General features: G+C 38.0%; 1 protein-coding gene and 1 long non-coding RNA gene across 5 annotated transcripts; one reads left to right on the forward strand and one right to left on the reverse strand.

The window, feature by feature from the left end:
• The first annotated feature begins 451 nt into the window (after nt 1-451).
• On the forward strand, nt 452-14,644 carry LOC149269505 (uncharacterized). The gene is made up of 4 exons (XR_016270090.1): nt 452-1,023; nt 1,087-13,310; nt 13,397-13,926; nt 14,051-14,644. It is a non-coding gene; the product is annotated as an uncharacterized LOC149269505 (long non-coding RNA).
• ssp2 (short spindle 2) lies at nt 5,237-25,534 on the reverse strand. 4 transcript variants are annotated; one of them, XR_016270089.1, is made up of 8 exons: nt 25,408-25,516; nt 25,100-25,206; nt 24,911-25,017; nt 23,934-24,010; nt 10,039-12,405; nt 9,799-9,963; nt 7,088-9,731; nt 5,237-6,923 (listed from the first exon to the last, which is right to left on the reverse strand). XR_016270089.1 is itself a non-coding variant. In XM_089468921.1 (7 exons), the coding sequence occupies exons 2-7, from the start codon at nt 25,144-25,146 to the stop codon at nt 9,528-9,530; spliced, it is 2,967 nt and encodes a 988-aa protein (XP_089325047.1). In that variant the 5' UTR covers nt 25,147-25,206; nt 25,445-25,534; the 3' UTR covers nt 5,237-9,527. The 4 variants fall into 4 exon arrangements, 3 of the variants coding, with proteins under 3 accessions (XP_089325047.1, XP_089325046.1, XP_089325048.1); XM_089468921.1 differs by having other exon boundaries at nt 5,237-9,731; nt 25,445-25,534; XM_089468920.1 differs by having other exon boundaries at nt 5,237-9,731.
• Between the last annotated feature and the right edge of the window lie 313 nt (nt 25,535-25,847).

Raw genomic sequence — 25,847 nt, forward strand, 5'->3', positions numbered from 1 at the left:
GGAAAAATTGTCAACAATTTTGGAGCAGGTTTCTAACATTGCCATCTCTTGTGATTTGTGCGCTAACGTGAACTTTTTAACGGTTACACGGTTACTACAAATCACGCGTCGCAAAATATTGTAGATACTTTAAAAGATATATTAACATCTTGGCATATCTTTGAAAAAAGTGTTTGCATTATAACTGACAAGGCCAGTTCAATACTAAAAGCTTGCGAGTTTTCAAAAATCCTGAATCTGTCATGCTTTGCCCATACAGTTAACTTGGTAATCCAAGATGGCAGGAATCTCGATCACAACGATGTCACACAAGCTTTTTTAGCAAAATGTAAAAAAATTTTTTTTAATTTCTTAAGTTCTATTGCGAACGAAAAATTTAATCAAGCTCAAGAAATTTTGCATATATGTACCTTGTTGCAAGAAACACCAACTTCCACGATATGATTGAAAGAGTTTTATTAACTCATGAAGCCATTGCCAGTGTTCCTTTATCGACAACAAATGCACTATTACCATTGACTGCGGAGGAAATCAACGTATTGAAAGATATTGACAAAATATTAGCATTACTTAAGGTGTCCGAAAAAGCTTCTGGTGGCAAATACGTTACTATGTCATTGATAATACCATTGGCCATATGACTCTATCGGCAAATTCAAAATGTTTCAGTTGGCAACTGAGGTAGGCGAATTTATGAAAGATGCTATGTTGGAGTCGATTAAAAACGAGCTTGGCTACGATTTTGGATCCACGCTTTAAAAAAGACGGGTTTCAGTCAAATGAAAATACTGTGCAAGCAGCAAGTTTGCTGGAAAATGATTTGGTCAATTTGGTTCATGCTGAAGACCCAGCCAACTTGAGTGTGGAAGCAAGCCCGACCACTAAGAAAACACTCTTTGATTTTGTAAACCAGCGCTGCGCTACTAAAAGAGGAATCTCCGATCTGATGCAAACATTATTAAGTGGCAGTATCTGGAGAGAAATATTGCCCCACAAGAAATGGACCCTCTAGTATTGATGAAGGTAAAATTAATAAATCAATCTTCGATACATAAAACTAGGTTTTGATAATAAATTTGATTGCAGGTCAACCAGGCAAATGTATGTAACATGGCAGAAGGAGGCATGACAGACCCCACAAAGTATATATATTCTTGCTCAGGGCGACGAGCTGAGTTGATTTAGCCCTGTCCGTCTGTCTGTCTGTACGTCCGTCCGTCTGTTTGTTTATCCATGTTATAATTATAATCTGAAAGTTTTATGAAGATTGTATGTCCACAAAAAAAAAATTATTAAACAGTTAAGTTCTCATAGTAAGCGCACACTGCAGCCCATGCGTGTTTATGCGTGGGTGTTTGTGTGTGTATGTGTCTGTGTATGAGGCTTCCGTCGCAACACAGCGGAGTCCGCTGCTACATGGTCGTATAATCCGCGAGTTCTGATGCTGCCGGGCCGGATGGCTGCGCGTCCGCGGTCGGTCCAAGCTGGACGGATCCTCTCCTCTCCTCTATATCGTACTTCGTCGGCGTTCCGTCGATCTCTCCGTCCTCTGAATGGAAAGATTGGCCACCCTTCTTTTCCGTTCGCCCGCTCGGGAGAGCCGGACTACGTTCGGCGAGAGGAAGTAGATGACCTTGTAGGGACCGTCGAATTTGGGCGGTAGTTTTGCCGCAAAGCTAGACAACTGGTGCTGCCGCAGCAGGACCATTGACCCCAGCGCAGGCCTCCATTCGCGTCGGTGCAAATTGTAATACCTTGGACTGTTGAAGGTTTTTCTTAAATGAAACACGGTATATGTAGGCGCAACGCAAAAAGTTTATTTAACACAATATTCAGTAATAAGTACACTTCTTCACGTACCGCGACGATTTGAACTTAACTAACCGAGCCGACACACTGACATTGATCTTACACAATGAACTTACTGAATGAACTTTGGCTCGACTTACAGCACGCTTATATACCTACTTCTACTGCATATCGAATGTTCTGGATGTCTCCTTATGCTTCTATGTTTGCGTCTATTTCATAATCCAGAACATTCGGTTTCTTATTCTAGAGACAAATGTGCGATCAGCCGATGACTGTGTTTACCGTTAGCTCAAATGCTCACTTGATGATGAGTTTTTCTAGATCAATCCTCAACACCCTCCCTAAAACTCAACATCTCTATAACAAATTTGTCCCTTATTCCTCATTCCCAATTTCTCTCTTAGATACAAAAATCTGGGCTTTGGCAAAGCTTTAGTAAAAATGTCAGCGATCTGCTCTTCACTCTTTACATACCTTACATCTATCTCACCTTTCTCAAATAAATCGCGTACAAAATGATATTTAACATCTATATGTTTGCTTCGTTGATGAAATTCAGGATTTTTGATTAGCTTAATCGCACTTATATTATCTATAAACAAGATGTAGTTACTTAAATTAATGTTACAATCAAAAAACAATTTCTTTAGCCATATCATTTCCTTACTTGCTAGAGCTGCACTTACATATTCGGCTTCTGTTGTTGATAAAGATATACATTGTTGTTTTTTACTTTGCCACGTTATTGCAGCATTCGCATATTTACACAAAATTCCAGATGTAGATTTCCGAGTTTTCTTATCACCTGCATAATCAGCATCACTATATGTCTCAAAAATATTATTATTTTTACTGTATAAAATTCCCAAATCCATCGTTCCTTTCAAATAACGAAATATTCTCTTAACTAACGTCCAGTGATGCTGCTTCGGGTTTTCTAGCTCTCGGGAAACTACATTAACAGAAAAACTTATATCTGGCCTTGAAACAACTTGTAAAAGCATTAAATTTCCTATTGCTTCGCGGTAAGGTGCATTACAATTATTTTGTTCAGATACATTTTCAATTTTATTATTTTCGTATTCACTTTCATTAGTCTCACTTTCAGAATTGTCAACTAAAATTTCAGGTTTTTTAAACTGAGCTGTAAAGTTTTCTGGTTTAAAACATACATCTCTACTTATAATTACATCTCTCATATTTGGAACATATACACGATATCCTTTGCAATTTTCAACGTATCCTACTATAAATCCTTTAATAGACTTTTTATCTAATTTTCTCCTTTTTTCTTTTGGTACATGTACAAAACATTCAGTCCCGAAAATTTTAAGATTTCCGATATCTGGCTCTTTCTTGAACCACAACTCATATGGAGTTTTATTCCCATGTTTTGTTGGACCTGTGCGGTTAATTGCATAAACTGCAGTGTTTACTGCTTCTGCCCATAGAAATAATGGTAACTCAGAATTAGAATGCAACATTGATCGTGCAGCTTCAATAATAGTTCTATTCTCACGTTCCGCAACTCCATTCTATAAGGAGCATTAACAATATGTTTTATTCCCTTCTTATTAAAGAACAGTTTAACTTCTTTCTCTACCCCCATCGCTGTGAATTTCTTTAATGTTTTCATGAAATTGATTCTGAATTGCCTGAATAAAAATTTGGAGTTTTTCAAATACTTCCGACTTATGACGTATAAAATAAACTTCCCGATAACTTGAATAATCATCTTTAAAGCTAACAAAATACAACTTTTTACCAATAGACTCTACCTCTATCGGACCGCAAACATCAGTATGAATTATCTCTCGTGTCTTTGTTGCACGGTCAATATTTTTGTGAAATGTTAGCCGATGCTGCTTCCCATAAGCACATCCTTCACAAAAGAAATCATTTTCTAGAAAATCAATATTCTTATTTTTCAAATAATCGCGAACATGTCGAACGTTTTGATGACAAAACCTCTCGTGCCATACTTGTAAAGAAGCACTTTCTTTCGATTCTATTTTTCTTGTTAAATTACACAATTTTGGCATCAAAACATTCGCATCTAATTTTAATAAGTTTCCGAACCTAGAACCCGTTGCAATTATTTTATTATCACGTCTCAACAAACACTGTGTTCCTTTATTTTTAATAAGACAATCAACACCCCTTTTTGCAGCTGACATAATAGAAAATAAATTGTAAACTATTTCCGGAACATACAAAACATCAAACATTGTCGTCGCCCTTTTATTATTATTGACATAAGTTTCAATATCAATATTACCTTTTCCGTGCGCCGTGATATATTTACCGTTACCTACGCCTATCCTCAGGGGCTCCAAAAATTCTTCATAAGTAGAATACCAATCTCGACGCCTTGACATGTGATCAGAAGCTCCTAAGTCGATCACCCACACGTCATCTTCTCTGCCGTCCCTGCTCGCAATCAATCCTTTCCTCGATGATTCACCCGATTCTCCTTGATTATTTTCCGCTTGACTTCCTGCATTTCTCCTTTGGTGACAGGTGTTGCTCTTGTGGCCTTTCTTCTTGCATATATAACACCTGTAGCAGTCCTTCTTCAGATGTCCCATCAAGCCGCAGTTATAGCACTTCATAATTTTCTTCTTATTTTCATGTTCTCTTTTATTTTTTTCGTTGTCGGCAACTAACGCTGTTGACTCTTCAGGTACCACTTCTTGTTCTTTTGACCGCATTTCTTCTGTCATTAAACGAGTCGTCAAATTGTTCAATATTCTTTTGCTGTCTTCGACCGAATCCCACGCACTATGAAAATAGTTAAACTTTTGAGGCAAAGATGACAGGATTCGCGACATTAACATTGTTTCAGGCACAGCACTTCCAAGATTTTTCATCTTGCTCCACAAAACTTCCAACTTTGAAATATTGTAGTCCACACTCTCACTTTCAATCCATTTGAAATCAAAAAATTGTTTCTGAATAGCCGATAAATTTTCTTCTGATTTCATATCATACACAGAGTTCAATTTTATCCACATTTCTCTTGCTGTTTTGCAGCTCACAATCAATTCCATCGGTCTTCTCTCGATAGAATGAATAATTATTTTCCTTGCAGTCTTATCAGCTTTCAAGAACCTTTTCGAGTCTCTCTCGTATGTTGCAGACTCCTGTGTCGGACACGTCAAACTACCTTCACAAACGGCAAGAACATCGTCGTCTTCTTCCAATAGCGTACGAATCATAAAACACCACAAATGCCAATTGTCTTTGTCGCGTAATCGTTCAATTCTCATATTTAATGGCTCCATTTTCATTGTCTTTATTTAGTTACAAATTTGCCACTAATTCACTTTTGTACTTGCACTCGATTTCACACTACATTACACGTTTAGCACTGTCTGGGCCCATAACCTGTTGAAGGTTTTTCTTAAATGAAACACGGTATATGTAGGCGCAACGCAAAAAGTTTATTTAACACAATATTCAGTAACAAGTACACTTCTTCACGTACCGCGACGATTTGAACTTAACTAACCGAGCCGACACACTGACATTGATCTTACACAATGAACTTACTGAATGAACTTTGGCTCGACTTACAGCACGCTTATATACCTACTTCTACTGCATATCGAATGTTCTGGATGTCTCCTTATGCTTCTATGTTTGCGTCTATTTCATAATCCAGAACATTCGGTTTCTTATTCTAGAGACAAATGTGCGATCAGCCGACGACTGTGTTTACCGTTAGCTCAAATGCTCACTTGATGATGAGTTTTTCTAGATCAATCCTCAACATGGACCTTTGACGCCATCTGCAGATTGCTGCTCCCGATCCCGATTTCCCTCGTCGGTGAACCGGGCGTGACCTCGTCGTAGAGTGCGGACGGGAGGCGAGGTTCTCTGCCCATCATCAGAAACGCAGGCGTGAGTCCGGTGGGGTCCGCAACACTAGAGTTTATTGCCAGCGATATCTCGCTGTCCCAGAAGCTTTGGTGTCCTTCGATGTACTGGGCCATCATAGTCTTCACGGTGCGGTTCGTCCTCTCGGTGGGATTTATCTGGGGGGAGTACGGGGCTGTGAACTGCAACTTCACCCTCCCCCACGGATTCCATGAACGACTTAAGCCCTCTGCTCGCAAATTGCGCGCCATTATCGCAGACGAGCATCTTGGACACCCCGAACCGACTCAAGATGCGATCTCTGAACGCCACCTGCAGCAGCGCGGTGGGGGCCCTTCTCAGCGGCACCAGTTCCACCCATTTGGCGAAAGCATCGTGCAACACCAGCAACACTGTGTTCCCACGCTTCGAGCTAGGTAGCTCGCGCATCCCGCGCCGTTGGACTACTCAGAATTTCTTCCGCCATCTCCGATTCTCTCATGTTCGCTTCTGGCGGGCCCTTTTGTTCGCCCCGCACCTCCATTAATCATCTTGCGTCGTCGAGGAAAGAACCCTTTCCTCCTTTCCACTTCTTGCACTTTCCGTACCGCTGGGCTGCTCCGAAATCAACCCGACATTTCCGACTCTGTCGCATCTGCTTCTGTCGAGTGGCCCTTTTGCTCGCCCCGCACTTCCATCGAACATCTCGCGTCGTCGGGGAAATAATCCACTTTCCTCCGTTCTTCTTTGTCCAATAACCTCCGCGGCGACGAGGCACTCCAAAATTCTCCATTATCATCCGCCTCCAGTATTTCTCGCGCCTTTCGCGCTGCCGAGTTATTCCGAGATTCGCCCACCATCTCTAGTTCCATTGCCTTGACTGAGAGTGCCCTCCGGTAGTGCGTATGAAGGATCCGGGGGAGGGACGCTGCTCAGGGACGCTCCTCTGGTACTCTTTGAGTTCTCGTCCACGAGCCTCCGGTCGAGCGACCGAGATCGGACCTCCAGACCGATCGCTCTCTATCGACACACATCGCCAGTGTCCATGGCACACAGGAAATCCATCCCCAGGATAAGGTGGTCCAACATCGTCGGCATGAATAGCACCGTCATCTTTACCACCTTTCCTACGAGACTCTTCCATCCTCTTCTTAACTTCCAACGCAGATCCTATTCATATCAGACAGACCGAAAGGGCCAAATCGACTTAGCTCGTCGCCCTGTTACATACATTTCAACAAAACCATTATATCCTGATTTCCCATTGAAAATGGGTTCAGGGTATAAAAAGCAAGGAGAATATTAAAAATGAAATGTAGGATGTATGGAAATATTAAAAAAAATCAAGCGACAAAAATTTTGCAAAGTGTTTGACGTCTGGAAAGGAGTATGATCAAAAGCCCAATAATCACAATACCTTTTTTTTTATCATTTTCTATTCTAAAATGTTTACTTTATTGAATTTAGTAAAATACTGATTTTTTGTTATTTTATATAAATTGAATTTTAAAGAGTTTTAATCATTATGAACATGGAATAGGCAAAGTTTTTAAATACATAATTATAGTTGTTTCATTTTGGGAGCTATCGACAGCTATCGATGGTTCCGAATTTACAATCGCCCACTACCGATGGTGCTTACTATCGATAGTATGGCACCTCTAGTTCATATAAGCTCAAATTTTGAAGGCTAAGAATCAGTTTTCTATCGCGACTATCGGCTACTATCGATTGTTTGGAAATTACTATCGTTCTCAATCGATGGGGCCCACAATCGATAGTTTGGCACCTCTACTGGATGTAGCAGAGGATATATGCAGCGCAAGTATCAATCGCATAAGAAATCGGTTAACAGGAGCTGGGCTTGCGCTAGCGGCACACAAAACCGAAATCGTCCTAGTAAGCAGTCGCAAAAAAGTGGCAACTGCCAATATAAAGATAGGCAACGTCACCATCGCGTCAAAGAGGGCGATAAAGTATCTTGGCGTCATGTTAGACACAAAATTAACTTTCCGCGAGCACCTAGAATATATGCATAAAAAGGCAGCTGACTCTTGTAGAGCTCTCTCAAGAATTGTGCATAACACGCGGAGACCAAAACAGCAACGACGTCTCTTTCTAATGAGCGGCATTATGTCAGTCATCCTCTATGCTGCGCCAATATGGGCAAGAGCGATGGCCACGCCGAGCTACAGCCGGGGCATTTGCGCCACCTACAGACTGTGCGCAATCAGAGTCTGCTGCGCGTTCAGAATAGTCCGTGGAACGGAATGTACACGAGCCTCTACGACGCAACAATATCAGAGCAAACAGCATTGCACGATGGCAAAGAAAGTGGAGTAGCTCAACTAAAGGGCGGTGGACACATACTATCATCCCGGAGCTTGAGCCATGGGTAAACCGCAAACACGGCGAGGTTAATTTTTATCTTTCACAGATTCTTTCGGGGCATGGGTGCTTTCGGAGCTATTTGAAGCGCTATGATCACGACGAAACTGATGAATGCCCCTGGTGCGGACGAGAGCATGTGGAAGACGCCAAACACATTTTATTCGAATGTGGACGGTGCCTGGAGGAGAGGCGTCATCTAAAAGAAGCAGTGGGCCGCTCCATCAGAGCGGACAACATAGTCAATGCCATGTTGAAATCGGCATTGAAATCAGCTTGGAAACTTATAAGCACCTTCGCGACCACAATTATGATGAAGCTTCGCAGTATCCAGCGAGGGCGAGCTGTCCCAGGCCAAGGGAGCGCAAAGTGCCTGCGAAACAATGCTAAACACATATTGTATTATAAACGTAAATTGTTAAATATATTGTTAAATAATTGTTAAATATAAAAAAAACAACACGCATACACACACACACATATACACGCACACAAGCAGCCACGTTTAAACACGATAACTTAATTGAAATTAATTGTTTAATAACTTTTCTTGTGGATGTACTTTCTTCATGAAACTTTCAGATTATTATAGTAATAGTAGTATGGATATGCATGCATTTGCCAAAGCACAAGATTCTAGTATTTTACAAATAGGGGTGGGGGTTAAATTTTAACAAAAGCCGAAATCGTATAACATGCATATAAATTACACAGAATTAGGAAAAATTTGAGCTCTCTAGCTCTTGTATCTTCCGAAATCGACGCGCTCAAACATATTGACAGACGGACGGACAGGGCTAAATCCACTCAGCTCGTCGCCCTGATCAAGAATATATATACTTTATGGGGTCTGCCACGCCTCCTTCTGCCTGTTATATAAATTTCTACAAAACAAAAAAAAAAACAAAAAAAAAAAAAAACAAAAAAAAAACAAAAAACGGATGGTGGCCTATAAACTTAAGGCCATGAAAAATAGATGTTGGCCGATTCTCAGACATACCCGACCTGCACACAAAATTTCGTGAGTATCGGTCGAAGCGAGAATTGACACGAGAATTTTATATATAAGATATATATTCGATTTCATTATTTTCAGCTTTAAATGACAACAAATAATATATATGTATATCTAAACTGTTTGAATCTTTTACAAAAATATAAATTTTTTTTCGTTTCAGTACTATAATTCATATGGAGCTTACTCCGTTTCTAGTTTAAGGCATAGTGTGTTTACAATTTCGGTGCTCGTTTTTTTTTTATAATTTAAACTAAATGGAAAATATAATTAATTAATTTTATAATTTAAACTAAATGGAAATCTAATTAATGAATGCAAAATTTAGAAAGCAATTATCAGTACGACAGGAGAAACCAAGCTGGTGAATAATAAGAATTTCTTCATATAAACAAAGTTCTATACTATATTTCTTTTTGTTCGAGGTTTCTTGGAATCTAGGATTCCGTTTGGGTCAACGCCTTAAAATATTAGAAGGCCGGGGTAATCCACTGCGTTTTATTTGTGTAGGTTGCCGAAGAGCTGATGGCTTCGGAATGCCTCTTGTACCAGATGTCACTTGCCCCAGCCTTGCGCTTAGTGCCACTGCTTCAAACGCATCAGTTTGTTTTACATCCTTATCATACAGACTACCGCGCGAAGATGCAGAAGAGAGACTCTGCGACGTAATATAAGTAATATATAATATAAGTTACATTAAATTGAAGTTTCAAGATTGGATTCACCTCAGGTGTTTCAGAATCACCAACTCCTCTCATAGTCAAACTATAATAGCCGGAAGAGGGTCGAGCCAGTCCATTTCCCACAACTCGCTTGCTTGGGCCTCCGGAATTATTCGGCGCACGCAAGGTGCCAACAAACTTGGGCACTTTAAATACGGAAGTTTCGTCCTAATGAATACATTTTATTGTTACTTCTCATCTCATAATAAATAATTTTTGTATTTAATTTTTTGCACTACATACCTCATTCTGTTGTTCTGCTCGAAAGACACTTGACAACTTGCTAATTTGGTTGCTAGGTATTTTCAGCGCGTCACCTAAGCTCTGTCGAGGTGGCATTACCTCACCACCAGCACCCATAGAGCTGCAAATGTTCGAGGACAAGTTATGAAATGACTTTGACTTAATGCCCATCGGACTTTTTACTCCATCCCCAGGTTTTGGAGCTATTTCTCTCGATGTTGCCCTAGAAATTGCAGATGATACAGCATTCAGACCACCGCCAGCAGATGTTGCTTTGCTCACAGTACCTAGCTTTTGTAAGCTACTAATGTAACGTGGTCGAGATAGCGAACGTGGTTGAGATCGCGCATTTTGTCCACATGCGAGCGTCGGGGGTTGCGCTTGAGGCTGTTTTTGCATCAACAAACTTTTGTCTCTTGGCTTCTTGTAGGTCAAGTAATTTTTGCCGACAACGGCATTGTTTTCTGATCCATTAATGTTTCCAAGACATTTTTTATCAAGCCGCGAAAGTCGACTTTTTGGCGATTGTGGACGATCTTCTATTTTAGCTGAATTTAATGGCTGATACTGGGGATCTTCATCGTCAATACAGGGTACAACAATGTATCCCAGCTTCTCGTCAGTAGCGCGCATTTCGCTAGTTATTTTAATAGTTTTAAAACGTTCTCGATCTCTAGTGCGGCGCTCAGCCATCTTATAGTTCAGTGATTCAGAGTCTATGGTCGTCTGGTTTTGTTCAGTTTCTATGTCCACCCCGTGCTTTTCAGTCTCAAATAGTGGTATGCATGTCCCCGATGTATTTGATGGCTCATCTTCCCTTCGATGAACTACAAAAGATGTTGAATTGCAACTGGCGGTACTGGCTACACTGTCGTGCATTGCAACCAACTTAAAATCGTCATAGAGTCGACTACGTCGGTTAAGTAAACGTTCACTACTATTAGATGATTGGCTGTTACTTTGATTTAGACTATTTATTAAATGCGACTTCGACGAAGGCGGCGTGTCATGCGCCAAATCCACCTGTGGCTGCTGCTCAGCTCGAGAAGGATGCTCATCTTTCTGAAAGCGACGCTTAATACTTTCCAATGACTTTTGCATTTTTATCTGCTCCGCATTGAGTGTGTTTACTCTGCCAAGCTCAGCGAGCATATGCTCAAACTGCTCTTCATCACCCTGATGAGCAAGCAGCTCTACTTCTGCCTCGGCTAAACCTAAGACGCACTGCATCTGTAAATTTTCATCAGACTTGTCGTATGTTGCATCTGTGGCTGGTTGTTCAATTTGTTCAAGCAAGTGCATTGTATCATGCACAACCTTTTGGCCATCAAACCACTCAGGCGCCCCTCTAATTTGAAGATTCTTTAATGATTCCGTTGGTGGTTCATAGGTATGATTTAACTCTTGTCGGCAGCTGTAGCTTTTGTGGGGCGTTATACTACTCACAATCGGAGATATGTTTACTATTTCTTCGTGACTTGTCTCTGTCGGCGTGTAGATAGGCACCTTATTGTTGTTATTATTATAATTATTTTTATTGTTGTTGTTATAGTTGTATGGACAACGGCTGTTTAAAGTCGTTAGTGGCGTAGATTGCATCTGAATTAAGGACAATTTCGTCTCAATATTTTCAGGTGTATCGCAACGAGCTGCTTCGGGAGTATGGCACCCTTCGGTAAAAGTACTGTTGACCTGTCGCCCCGCAAGCAGCTGTGTTTCGTTTAGCACCGCGATTGGCCGTTTAAACAAGACGTTTGCATCCCCTTCACTTTGAGATTCTGTTGTAGTACGTGAAGTCAAACTATCCACCAGATTAAATGTAGTATCACCAATCAACTCCTCACTCAACACCATCGTTGCACACAACTGAGCTTGAGCGTGCCCCTGCATTTCATTGGGGGTGGAGACACTGTCAGTGCTATTATCCATGGTGCTGCAACCGGATGCTGTTTTGCTTAGTGGCATTAATGAAATATCATCAATTTGGCCAATATGTGAATCCTTAATTAGTGTGCCATCACCGGACATGCTAAGTGAGTCGAGAACTTTGCGGTCCCTAACCATGTCGCTCAGATTGTAGCCTACGTGATTCATTAGCGTTGTCATTGTCGACATGTGATCTCTTGTTGAAGTCGTATTATTTGTTTCCAAACTATGGATCGATTGTAAAAAGTTGAGATTCGTAAAGTCAGCTGAGCTGATAAGCGAACTATTCATACAGCCGTTGTTTATTGATGTACATATCGACGATGGTGGCGACGTGTCCTGCAGTAAAGATTTGTGCAAATTCGTCACAAGTCCTCCAATTTCCAAACTTAGCATCGGCGATACTGAATTTGTTGCTGATGTAACATTTGTAGTTTGTGTCTGCATAAAGAATTTTAACTAATTAGTTAATGTGAAATTTATAGTCTATCATTAAAAAATACAATTATTTTAAAATATAATTTAGTTAAATAAATATCTTTAAATTAACGTCTTTAAGAGTTGAAAAAGGATAGAATGGATAGTTGAATTAAAATTAAAGCTAGTTTGAAGTAAGCAAAGTAGCACGGACGACTTATGTCATTGGCTTTATCTATATATATAAAAGAAAGTTGTGTAAAAGTGAAGACTGCTTATAACTTGATTTGGGCTGAACCAATTTTCATGGTTTTTGATTTGTTGGATTTGTCTCCGCAACGAGTTTAGTATAGGGTCTTAAAAATACTGAAAAAATTTGCCGAATACTTGAAAAACGCGGTTTTTTCCCCAAATGTTCAAATTTTTTGTATACCCAGTAGGCTTGGTAACAGTGACAGTTTTGACAATAGTGTAGAAGTAAATAAACAAATGTAGTCAGTCAGTCTACGGTCTCCTGACCTCGAGCAGACCTGACTATTCAAAAAAAAAAAAAAAAAAAAAAAAAAAAAAAAAAATTTTCAAATCAAAAGGAAAAATATTTCAAATCAAAAATCTGCAAAAAATCAAAAGATTAAAACCTGACTGTTCAAAAAATAAATAAAAAATTAAAAATTCGAAATTAAAAAAAAAAAAAGGTAATTATTAAAAAGTGTATTTTTGGCTTTTTATATTTTCGGACTTTTAAACTTTATAAATATTTCAAATCAAAAATCTGCAAAAATTAAAAAAAAAATCAAAAGATTAAAACCTAACAATCAAAAATAAATAAAAAATTCAAAATTCAAAATTCGAAATTAAAAAAAAAAAAGTTAATTATTAAAAATTGTATTTTTGGACTTTTACAAAAGCTAAATATCTCGAAAGTTCAGGTATTTGTTTGTCTCAAACATAAATTTGTGTAAATTATTTATATTTATATTTCTCGATTGTTTTATATGGTTTTGTGCGAGGGCAGTATTACTATTAATAAAAATGCCGCGTCCTAGAAGATCTAATCTTTACCGGCGGACCCATAATGCAATTAGGCAACGGAATAGCGCGAGTCAATTATCTGACGAAGATCGAGAAATCGCCCGAGAAAGGCTCCGCGTTAGTACCCAGGGAAGAAGGGCCTTAATTCGTGCTTCTCAAAGAGAGGCAGCCCGTGAAATGGCAATAAGAAATGGTTCAAGGATTGATTTGAATCGAGCAGCGTTTCGATATGATTGCACCATTGATTACAGCTTGAATCGTTTAGTTTGCATTGGTCCAATGGACGTTGTTTGCTAGCATTGTGGCGCATTGAAGTTTGCTGGTGAAACGCCCGGTTTGTGCTGCCTTAGTGGTAAAGTGACATTGCCATTAGCGGTCACCATAGCCATTGCGTTCCCTGCTTTATGGCGAAACACTAGAATCACGACATTTTCTAGCGAACACTCAAAAATACAATGCCTGTTTCCAAATGACATAATTTGGGGCGGAAAATATTGGAGACGGATATTTAAGGTAATTTACGTTAAAAATTTTATTTTCTATGTCTGCCAAAAAAAAATTTTGAATAATGTAGTTTGTTAGATTTCTGTAAATAGTGTTTGTAAATATAACTATAACTATGGCTTTGAATTTAAAGATTCAAGGCCAGATTTGCCATCGCATTGGATCATTGCAACCTATTGAAGATGCACAGCAAAAATTCTTGCAAATATACTTCATGGGCAATATGGAAGAACAACTTGACCGGCGTCAAGAAATGAACACAGCTATGAAAAGAGCAATTCTCCATGATTTGCATGCTTAGAAATTTAAACCAACCAAAACTGTGCAATGGAACGCGTTTGGTGATAAGAAAACTGATGAGCAATGTGATTCACGCGTTGATACTCAAAGGAAAATTTAAAGATGAGGAAGTTCTTATTCCTAGGATTCCGATGAGCTCAACAGATATGCCCTTTGAATTTAAACGAATTCAATTCCCGCTTCGTCTTGCCTTCGCCATGACGATCAACAAGTCACAGGGCCAATCTTTGACTATTTGTGGCCTCAATCTAGAAAATGCGTGTTTTTCTCATGGTCAATTGTACGTGGCATGCTCACGTGTTGGCAAACGATCCGCATTATTTGTTCTTGCACCCGACCAAAAAACGAAGAATGTCGTTTACAACAAGGTGCTTGAATGAAAATCCGATTAATAAATTTATCAGTGTATCCCAGCCTGAACAACATAGCTTTCAACAATTTTTTACCTAGAAATAATATAGAGGGCAATGCAACGTTTGCCGGGCCAGCTAGTTTATTATAATTCACTATCAAACAAGTAAGAAAACTCTAGTTGAAACTGCTCGACTACCCTGAACCCATCGGAGAGTTCATATTTCACAATAATTTTTCGAGTCTTTCTGCTTATACAAGAAACACACACACACAGAACAAGTAGTCGAGACTGCTCGACTAGGATACCCTGAACCCTTCAAGCTGATATTTTAATCATTCTGCACACATGCACATGGGCTGCGCTGCAGTGTGGGCAATATTACGAGAAATTATTAATTGAATAATTCAAATATCGACTCAGCTCGTCTCCCTGATCAAAAATATATATACTTTGCGGGGCCTGCCACGCCTCCTTCTGACTGTTACATACATTTTCTTCTTCTGTCTGTTACATACATTTCAACAAATCCATTATACCCTGAAAATTGATTTATTGAAAATGGGTTCAGGGTATAAAAATGCCAAATCATTCACAATTAGCTATTCTGGCATCTGAACTTCACTAAGGAGTCTGGTGAATTTGAAGCCGGTCTCCTCCAAGATATTACGAAAATCAAAATTGTATAAAAATGAGATGAAAATATATTTAAAATTTTGACACTCTAGTCTTAAAGATGTAGGAGATATACTTTTGCAACTGATTTTCGATAAGGTTTTTAATCGATAAAAAAATTAATGCAATGATTTTTGGAGGTAAACTCGATATGCGCGCTATATATACGGACATTTAAAAAGAAAATTGAAGTCTCTAGTCCTTATATCTTCTAAGATCGACGCGTTCACACTTACGGACAGACGAACAGTGCTAAATCGACTAAGCTCGTCGCCCTGATCAAGAATATATATATACTTTGTGGGGCCTGCCACGCCCCCTTATGCCTGTTACAATACAATACAATTCAGCAAAACCATTATACCCTGATTTCCTATTCCCAATGGGTTCAGGCTATAGTAAGTAAGAAACCTGTAGTCGAGACTGCTCGACTACGAGATCCCCTGAACCCTTCGATCACCTGATATTTCAATAATTCTTTGCGTCTTTCTGCTTACACAAGAAATTCACACACGCATACACACTTTCACAGACACATATAGGCATGCACTCATAAACACGGATGGGCTGTAGTGTCGGCTTACTATAGGAACTTAATTGTTTGATAACTTTTCTTGTGGATGTACTTTCTTCATGAAACGGATTATAACATTAAAGCGTGATTCTATAAATTTCCAGAAGAAATTTGACTGTATGTGTGCACAAGTATACGAAACGGTTGTAGCTGCTGCACGTGCTTTTGTTAATTGGCCAAACATTTTATTATGTTTTAACGTCGATTGACTTAGCGGAATTTAATGAAACTTTCAGCATATGATCTACATATTATATTGAATATTTGAGAAATTTAAAAAAATTAAAAATCATACACAATTAGCTATACTGGCATCTGACTTGAACTTAAATGTTCTTATTCGATTAAAACATAACGGGAATTTAAAAGCAAACTCTGTAAATACGGTCATTTTAAAACAAGTAAGAAAGCTCTAGTCGAGACTGCTCGACTACGAGATCCCCTGAACCCTTGGAGCAATAGATATTTCAATAATTTTTCGCGTCTTTCAGCATACACAAGAAACACGCACAAACACACACACGCTCACTCACATACACACACACACGCACGCACGCGCGCACGTACTGACAGGCATACATACACACACACACATACACAAACACACATACACAAACATTTACACCCACATACACAAACACGTACGCATGCAAGCATAAACACGCATGGGCGCAGTGTGCGCTTACTATGAGAACTTAATTGTTTAATAACTTTGTGGTCTTACAATCTTCATGAAACTTTCAGATTATGATTATAACATGGATATGCATGTATTTGCCAAAGCACAAGTCTCTAGTATTTGAAATACGCTTTTTACAAAAGTGAGGGTGAGGGGGTGAATTTAAGGGTGGGGGGTAAATTTGAACAAAATACAATTATTATCATTAAAAAATACAATTATTTTAAAATATAATTTAGTTAAATAAATATCTTTAAATTAACGTCTTTAAGAGTTGAAAAAGGATAGAATGGATAGTTGAATTAAAATTAAAGCTAGTTTGAAGTAAGCAAAGTAGCACGGACGACTTATGTCATTGGCTTTATTTATTATAATTCACTATCAAACAAGTAAGAAAACTCTAGTTGAAACTGCTCGACTACCCTGAACCCATCGGAGAGTTCATATTTCACAATAATTTTTCGAGTCTTTCTGCTTATACAAGAAACACACACACACAGAACAAGTAGTCGAGACTGCTCGACTAGGATACCCTGAACCCTTCAAGCTGATATTTTAATCATTCTGCACACATGCACATGGGCTGCGCTGCAGTGTGGGCAATATTACGAGAAATTATTAATTGAATAATTCAAATATCGACTCAGCTCGTCTCCCTGATCAAAAATATATATACTTTGCGGGGCCTGCCACGCCTCCTTCTGACTGTTACATACATTTTCTTCTTCTGTCTGTTACATACATTTCAACAAATCCATTATACCCTGAAAATTGATTTATTGAAAATGGGTTCAGGGTATAAAAATGCCAAATCATTCACAATTAGCTATTCTGGCATCTGAACTTCACTAAGGAGTCTGGTGAATTTGAAGCCGGTCTCCTCCAAGATATTACGAAAATCAAAATTGTATAAAAACAAGTAAGAACGTTGCAGTCGGGCGTTACCGACTGCGGAATACTCATTCACATCCCATCAACAATTTAGTAGTTAAGTTTCGTTCTAATACTGTAGAATATACAGGTTTTTCCGATTTGCCACGCCCCAACTGGGCGTAGACACCTCATTTTTGGTCAGTTTTTAGAAAGAGATAACGTTACCCTAACTGCAAAGTTTGAATGCTTACCCTAAAAAAATGTGAAAATTACAGGGTATTTTTCGTTATGCCACGCCCCTAAAGAGGCGTAAAAATTATTTTTGGGGAATCGATAGAGGAGGCTACCAGTAACTCAACTATCCAAATTTGAAGCTTCTAGCTATTATACTTTAGGAGATATAAACTTTTGCGGTTTGCCACGCCCCCTGTGGGCGGACATATATCCGACAAAACTTTTTGGTCTTGGGTGATCAGTCCGAGTATATATACAAAATTTGAGGTCTCTGCCATCAATAGTGTCCAAAATATAGGATAATTTAAAAAATCACTATATCTTCAGGTCCGATTTGCCACGCCCCCAACGGGCGTAGACTTATAATTTATCTTCAGACTTTATAGAATCATACCATTAGCTGACGTGCAAAATTTCAGCATTCTAGGTTTACAACTTTAGGAGATACAGTTTTATCCGATTTGCCACGCCCCCAATGGGCGTAGATATATCCGCCATAGCTTGTGATCTTGGGTGGTCAACGCGGACCTACATACCAAGTTTCAGCTTTCTAGCTCTTCAACAAACATGATTTCTGGTATATCGGAAAATGCATTTTCCGATTTGCCACGCCCCTAGTGGGCGGATCGGGAAAATTTTAACACTTTATAAATCGGAGATATACACGAGTATCTGTTCCAAATTTCAAGTCTCTAGCTTCAATAGCGCCGAAATAGATTGCGTTCATACGGACAGACGGACAGACGGACAGACGGACGGACGGACAGACGGACAGACGGACAGACGGACGGACAGCAAGACGGACATTGCACAAAACCAATATACTGATTCACTTTCGTGAATGAGTATAATGAGATGAAAATATATTTAAAATTTTGACACTCTAGTCTTAAAGATGTAGGAGATATACTTTTGCAACTGATTTTTGATAAGGTTTTTAATCGATAAAAAAATTAATGCAATGATTTTTGGAGGTAAACTCGATATGCGCGCTATATATACGGACATTTAAAAAGAAAATTGAAGTCTCTAGTCCTTATATCTTCTAAGATCGACGCGTTCACACTTACGGACAGACGAACAGTGCTAAATCGACTAAACTCGTCGCCCTGATCAAGAATATATATATACTTTGTGGGGCCTGCCACGCCCCCTTATGCCTGTTACAATACAATACAATTCAGCAAAACCATTATACCCTGATTTCCTATTCCCAATGGGTTCAGGCTATAGTAAGTAAGAAACCTGTAGTCGAGACTGCTCGACTACGAGATCCCCTGAACCCTTCGATCACCTGATATTTCAATAATTCTTTGCGTCTTTCTGCTTACACAAGAAATTCACACACGCATACACACTTTCACAGACACATATAGGCATGCACTCATAAACACGGATGGGCTGTAGTGTCGGCTTACTATAGGAACTTAATTGTTTGATAACTTTTCTTGTGGATGTACTTTCTTCATGAAACGGATTATAACATTAAAGCGTGATTCTATAAATTTCCAGAAGAAATTTGACTGTATGTGTGCACAAGTATACGAAACGGTTGTAGCTGCTGCACGTGCTTTTGTTAATTGGCCAAACATTTTATTATGTTTTAACGTCGATTGACTTAGCGGAATTTAATGAAACTTTCAGCATATGATCTACATATTATATTGAATATTTGAGAAATTTAAAAAAATTAAAAATCATACACAATTAGCTATACTGGCATCTGACTTGAACTTAAATGTTCTTATTCGATTAAAACATAACGGGAATTTAAAAGCAAACTCTGTAAATACGGTCATTTTAAAACAAGTAAGAAAGCTCTAGTCGAGACTGCTCGACTACGAGATCCCCTGAACCCTTGGAGCAATAGATATTTCAATAATTTTTCGCGTCTTTCAGCATACACAAGAAACACGCACAAACACACACACGCTCACTCACATACACACACACACGCACGCACGCGCGCACGTACTGACAGGCATACATACACACACACACATACACAAACACACATACACAAACATTTACACCCACATACACAAACACGTACGCATGCAAGCATAAACACGCATGGGCGCAGTGTGCGCTTACTATGAGAACTTAATTGTTTAATAACTTTGTGGTCTTACAATCTTCATGAAACTTTCAGATTATGATTATAACATGGATATGCATGTATTTGCCAAAGCACAAGTCTCTAGTATTTGAAATACGCTTTTTACAAAAGTGAGGGTGAGGGGGTGAATTTAAGGGTGGGGGGTAAATTTGAACAAAAACCGAAATTGTATAAATTGCATATAAGCATACATTAAAAATTTGGAGACTCTAGCAATAAAGGTGTAGAAGATATAATTTTATAACTGGTTTTCGATAAGGTTTTTTATCGATAAAAAAGATCGGGATGAGTTATCGATTTTTAATGATAAACTTGATATGCGCGCTGTAATTACGGACATTTTTAAAAAAATTTGAAGTCTCTAGCTCTTATATCTTCTGAAATCGACGCGTTCATACATACGGACAGACAGACGGACAGGGCCAAATCGACTCAGCTCGTCGCCCTGATCAAGAATATATATACTTTGTGTGGTCTGCCACGCCTCCTTCTCCCTGTTACATACATTTCAACAAAACCATTATACCCTGATTTCCCATTGAAAATGGGTTCAGGGTATAATAATCTTAATATTTTTCACCTAATTCGATATTCAAATTGTCTAGATCATGTTTATCTTCGTCTTTCAAGAATACTAGCAGCTATCCATCAACTGGTATCCATGGATCAAAACTTTATTCACAGTTGGGACATGGGATACGAAGCGTAGTTATTCATGTATATTTCAATATTTGAGCACTTAACGCCCTAAATTTTTCCCTATTTATATAAGGCTAAGAAAAGATAGCAAATAGTGTGTTCCTCTTGTCTTGCAAGATCAGAAGCAAATTTTATCTGCACTTGAGTGCCAACTTCTTCATAATTAGCTTCCTTATGGAGAATTTCATTTCGCGAGGACCTCGGCTCTTTTAAGTTTCTCAATATTCTTCCCATGAATGACCTTTTTTGAATTTTTTTTATAGATTCCGGCTAGTTTTTAGCAAAAATTTTTAATAAAATCAATAAATTTGACAACTTGAGCAGAAATAATGTTTTCCATACTTTCGTTTATATTGTTATTCATTTTCTCAACGATACAAAATTTTGTTTAGCTCTACTTGGCGATTTTTGCTTGACCATACGTCTACAAATTCGTAGCTTTGAAACTCATATTTTCCTAGAAAATTGTTATTTTTTCGAAATGGAGCAAAAAGGAGAAAAAACGGTTAATAGCCTCTAATAATAGAGGGTTCACACAATACGTGTACAATTAAACTTCATCACTACTTTTCTCTTTTTGTAACTTATACTCCACGAAACACGAACAATTTTTTTTTATTAGACTCATTCACGAAAGTGAAATGAGTATATTGGTTTTGTGCAATGTCCGTCTTGCTGTCCGTCCGTCTGTCCGTATGAACGCAATCTATTTTGGCGCTATTGAAGCTAGAGACTTGAAATTTGGAGCACATACTCGTGTATATCTCCGATTTATAAAGTGTTAAAATTGTCTGGATCCGCCCACTAGGGGCGTGGCAAATCGGAAAATGCATTTTCCGATATACCAGAAATCATGTTTGTTGAAGAGCTAGAAAGCTGAAATTTGGTATGTAGGTCCGCGCCGACCGCCCAAGATCACAAGCTATGGCGGATATATCTCCGCCCATTAGGGGCGTGGCAAATCCGGTAAAACTGTATCTCCTAGTTATAAACCTAGAATGCTGAAATTTTGAACGTAAGCTGATGTTTTGATTCTATGATGAAAAATTATATATCTACGCCTACAAGGGGCGTGGTAAATTGGACCTGAAGATATAGTAATTTTTCGAATTCTGCTATATTTTAGGCACTATTGATGCTAGAGATCTGAAATTTTGTATATATACGCAGGTTGATCACCCAAGTCCAACGAGCTATGGTAGATATATGTCCTATAGTTTAAGAGCTAGAAGCTTCAAATTTGGATAGTTAAGTTACTGGTAGCCTTCTCTATCGATGCCCCAAAAATAATTTTTAAGCCTCTTTAGGGGCGTGGTATATTGAAAAATACTCCGTAATTTTTACATTTTTTGAGCGTAAGAATTCAAATTTTGTATTTAGGTTACCGGTTGCTCGTTCTAAGAACTGGCGAAAAATGAGGAGTCTACGGCCACTAGGGGCGAGGCATTTATATGCGTCAGCCATCTATTTATGTATTTGTTCACATAAATAGGCTGAATAGGCACTGATAGCACGGAAGGAAACATTTTTATAAAATTAATAAAATATAAAAAAGCTAAAATAACAAAAAAAATTACAATTGGCAAAAACGAGTTTTTCGCGGGATTTGAACTCGCTCCCAAGCCGAAAAGTATGTTCATGTAAATATCTAAAATAAAGATCGCCGGCGCTTCAGCCTACAGCACCACCGCAACGTTTCGATCAACAGTAGTTAAAACGAAATCACACTATTGTTATGACGCCACATAGCAAAGAAAAGCCAATGTAGCGTTTGGGCTGTGAATGAGTCTTCTGCAATCGATATCGCTCGACTGCAACGTTCTTACTTGTTGTACCCTGAACCCATTTTCAATGGGAAATCAGGGTATAATGGTTTTGTTAAAAGTATGTAACAGACAGAAGGAGGCGTGGCAGACCCCACAAAGTATATATATTCTTGATCAGGGCGACGAGCTGAGTCGATTTGGCTCTGTCCGTCTGTCTGTCCGTCCGTGCGTCCGTCCGTCCGTCCGTCCCTCCGTCCATATGAACGCGTCGATCTCAGAAGATATAAGAGTTAGAGACTTGAAATTTTTTTCCTAGGTCCGTGTATATCACGCGCATATCAAATTTTTCTTTTTACATCGATAACTACTCCCGATATTTTACTATCGATCAAAAACCTTATCGAAAGCTAGTTATTTAATTATATCTTCTATATCTTTAGAGCTAGAGTCTCTAAATTTTTAATGTATGCTTATATGCAATTTATACAATTTCGATTTTTGCTAAAATTTACCCCCCACCCTTAAATTCACCCCCTCAGCCTCACCTTTGTAAAAGGCGTATTTCAAGTACTAGAGAAGTGTGCTTTGGAATGTGCATACATTTTCGCCATATTACGCTCTGAAAGTTTTATTAAGATTGTACGTCTAGAAATTAAATTATTCAACAAATAAATTGTTATAATGTTGCCCACACTACAGCGCAGCCCAAGCGCAGTCGCTGCTTACTGCGCAGTTAGCAGAGTGCGTTCTAAGACGTGCGTTTGTATGTATGTGTGTCGAAAAGAAGTGCAGACTGATTAGAATATCAGATTAGAGGGTTCAGGGTATCTCCAAGTCGAGCAGTCTCGACTAGAGTCTTCTTACTTGTTTTTTAATGATTTCACTTAATCACGTTGTTTGCCCATAATTTACCGAAAACTATGATGAAATAATGGCTATTATTAAAGAGGACACCAAAAATAACTTAGAAAATAAAATTATGTATTTTTTAATCCAAGCAAATTACCGAAAATGAATTTGAAAAGGAATGTCAAAATACTTTTGTCCACACAAATAATGACTATCTACCATGCAAAAAATTAGAGAAAAATAATGAGTTATGTTATCACTGCAATATTTTGGTCATTTATAGCTTTTTATGTTTGCTCTCTCTGAAAAATATAATGGGTACCGTTACCTCTCTCAGCACGCAGAAATAAGCGGTTAGAGTTTTTGCAATGCGTTGTCAAAATACTTTTGTCCTCCATTGTAGAACGTTAAAATTTTGTACGTGAGCTAATGTTATATTCTATAAAGATTAATGTCTACGCCCACTGGGGGCATGGAAAATCAGACATAAAAATATAGCGGGTTTTAAAATTCTAAGCACTATTGATGCGAGAGACCTGAAATTTGGTATATATACTCGGGCTCACCACCCAAGTCCAATGAGCTATGGCGGATATATCTCCGCCCACAGGGGGCATGTCAAACGGCAAAAGTATTTAAATAAATATATAAATATAAGATTATAAGCGCAGATCGGTCGGGGTTCGGTGTTTTCTATTCAGCTACCTTCGACTATTGCTATCTTATTTTTTCCCCTCTTCATGGAAACTATGGATTAATATGATATAATATAATACATTTTAACAGTTACAGATTTTTCGATTTTCGCATCAAGAAACAAACAGTGTGATGATAACTAGTCTCATCTTTGATGACATCAATACAAAATTAAATTGAAAAAATAAATGTTCACTTACAAATTGTGCCTCCATTTTTTCTGCTGCCTGTGATTTGCGTTTGGGCCTCGTGAATGTTTTTGAATTATGCTTGTATGCTTTATATAAAATATATATATAAATACATAAATTAGTTTTAATTGATACATCAACAAAAATAAAAATTAGGTTAGTGTGTCTGTGTCTGTGGGAGAAACTTCTGAGTTTACCCAATTGGTCAATCAGGCTAAGAGATGTGCATGTCATACCAAATGATTCTGTGTTGAGAGCTAGAGCAGTGAACTCTTAGAATTAATATGCAACATATGAGGCGCTGATATTTCGCCAAAGCCACACATTTAGGGTGACCATCTGGGCCGGAGCCCATTCTTGGACTGTCAACAACTACCAAACCCAACAACTACCAACCTAACATTTCTTTCATCAATATTTAATGTTTTTATGTCCACAAAATTCAATTGAACTATATGGATGTTTTTAATATTCTCCACCAGTAACTTATTTCTTTCGTCTGACCACTTTGTATTTAGTAAGACAAAAGCCCTTTCGAAATTTGCGCTATTTTTAATACTTCCAAGTAGCATCGGCCGGAACACCAGGACATTACCTCCAAAAGCCGGACATGTCCCGGAATTCCAGGACGGATGATCACCCTACGCACATTGGTGTTCAACTGTGGACACTTTTCCGATATCATTACTGGCATATTGAGAATATTTGTAAATTTGAAATCATTTGCAGATTGATTTAATTAATGAATTCCTCCAAATGGGAGCAATATTATGTAAATAAGAAAAATACAATTACACCTACTAGTTAAAAAGCTGCTCGCCTACACTTATTAATAACGTAATCGCACCATTTCAACGAATTCTATAATTCAAATGATATTGTTTTTTATGTTAACATGATGTTTAATATGCATTCTAATATACACAAATATGTATGTGTATTTATGTACATACATATGTATATGTATTTATGATAGACGTACGCACCTTCTTCATTACTCGGCTGTAAATATTGTTGCAAGTGTTGTTGATTGTTAGTTTTCCATTGGTGAAGAATATTTGATATATCATCGTGTGTTTTATCGGCCAGAAAACTAAAATTTTAAAGAAAAACAAACGCATGTATTCTTATCAGTTGAACTAACCGCAGATGCAAATACAAATGTTGCTACATACATGTATGAATCATCTTTTAATACTTCATCGATATCCAATATATCCATATTTCTTGGAAGCCGAAGATATTTTCGTATGGAATATACAATATAACTTTATTGAATGACCTGGAATCAAGAGAAACGTTTATTTTCTCATCGCCTTTAGTAAATTGCGTTAGTCTGTCATAAACGCAACGACAAAACTAAAAAAATTGTCTCCAACAAATTTACATAATATACATTTATATACTGTATATTGTACTTATTTAATAAACCTATTTTTCAATATGTCTATATACTATATTCTATTGAATTCTTGGTTCTTACAAAAAAAATATATATATATATATATATACAACTGTACAGAGCTATGCGTAGACAATCTTTAACAACAGACATAGTAGAGCTGGGAAACCCATCGAGGACTCTATCGATAGTATCGATAGAACTCGTGAAGTGCGATAGATCGATGGCAATTTTTTTATTTCGAAGTAGTTGCAAGCGTAGTAACGTGTAATTTACAACAACAATAAATTGCAATCTTTTTTTTTATTAATTGTAATTTTTTAGCTTTCAACAGATTAAAATAGTCATATACAATAGCAATGAACAAGTTCTTAAAGTCCTCTCGTAAGTATTTTACACGGATATACACTTGCCAGAAAAACTATGCGTACAGGCCTAACGTGCGACTTTGATATAGAATAAATAGGACAAATAATAGTATTATTATCAATATTATATTTTTTAGTGAGCACAAATGCTCA

This window comes from Drosophila arizonae, chromosome 4, assembly GCF_054131065.1.
Source record: "Drosophila arizonae isolate 15081-1271.41 chromosome 4, UAZ_ARI_1.0, whole genome shotgun sequence".
NCBI lineage: Eukaryota > Metazoa > Arthropoda > Insecta > Diptera > Drosophilidae > Drosophila > Drosophila arizonae.

What these genes read in the sequence shown, in the direction of transcription:
- ssp2 (XM_089468921.1), bottom strand. Translation starts at nt 25,146, where the DNA reads ATGGATATATTGGATATCGATGAAGTATTAAAAGATGATTCATACAT. An exon ending in ACAGCCGAGTAATGAAGAAG is followed by an intron (nt 24,011 to 24,910) that starts GTGCGTACGTCT and finishes TTTTATATAAAG; the next exon opens with CATACAAGCATAATTCAAAA. An exon ending in GAGCAGAACAACAGAATGAG is followed by an intron (nt 9,964 to 10,038) that starts GTATGTAGTGCA and finishes TGTATTCATTAG; the next exon opens with GACGAAACTTCCGTATTTAA.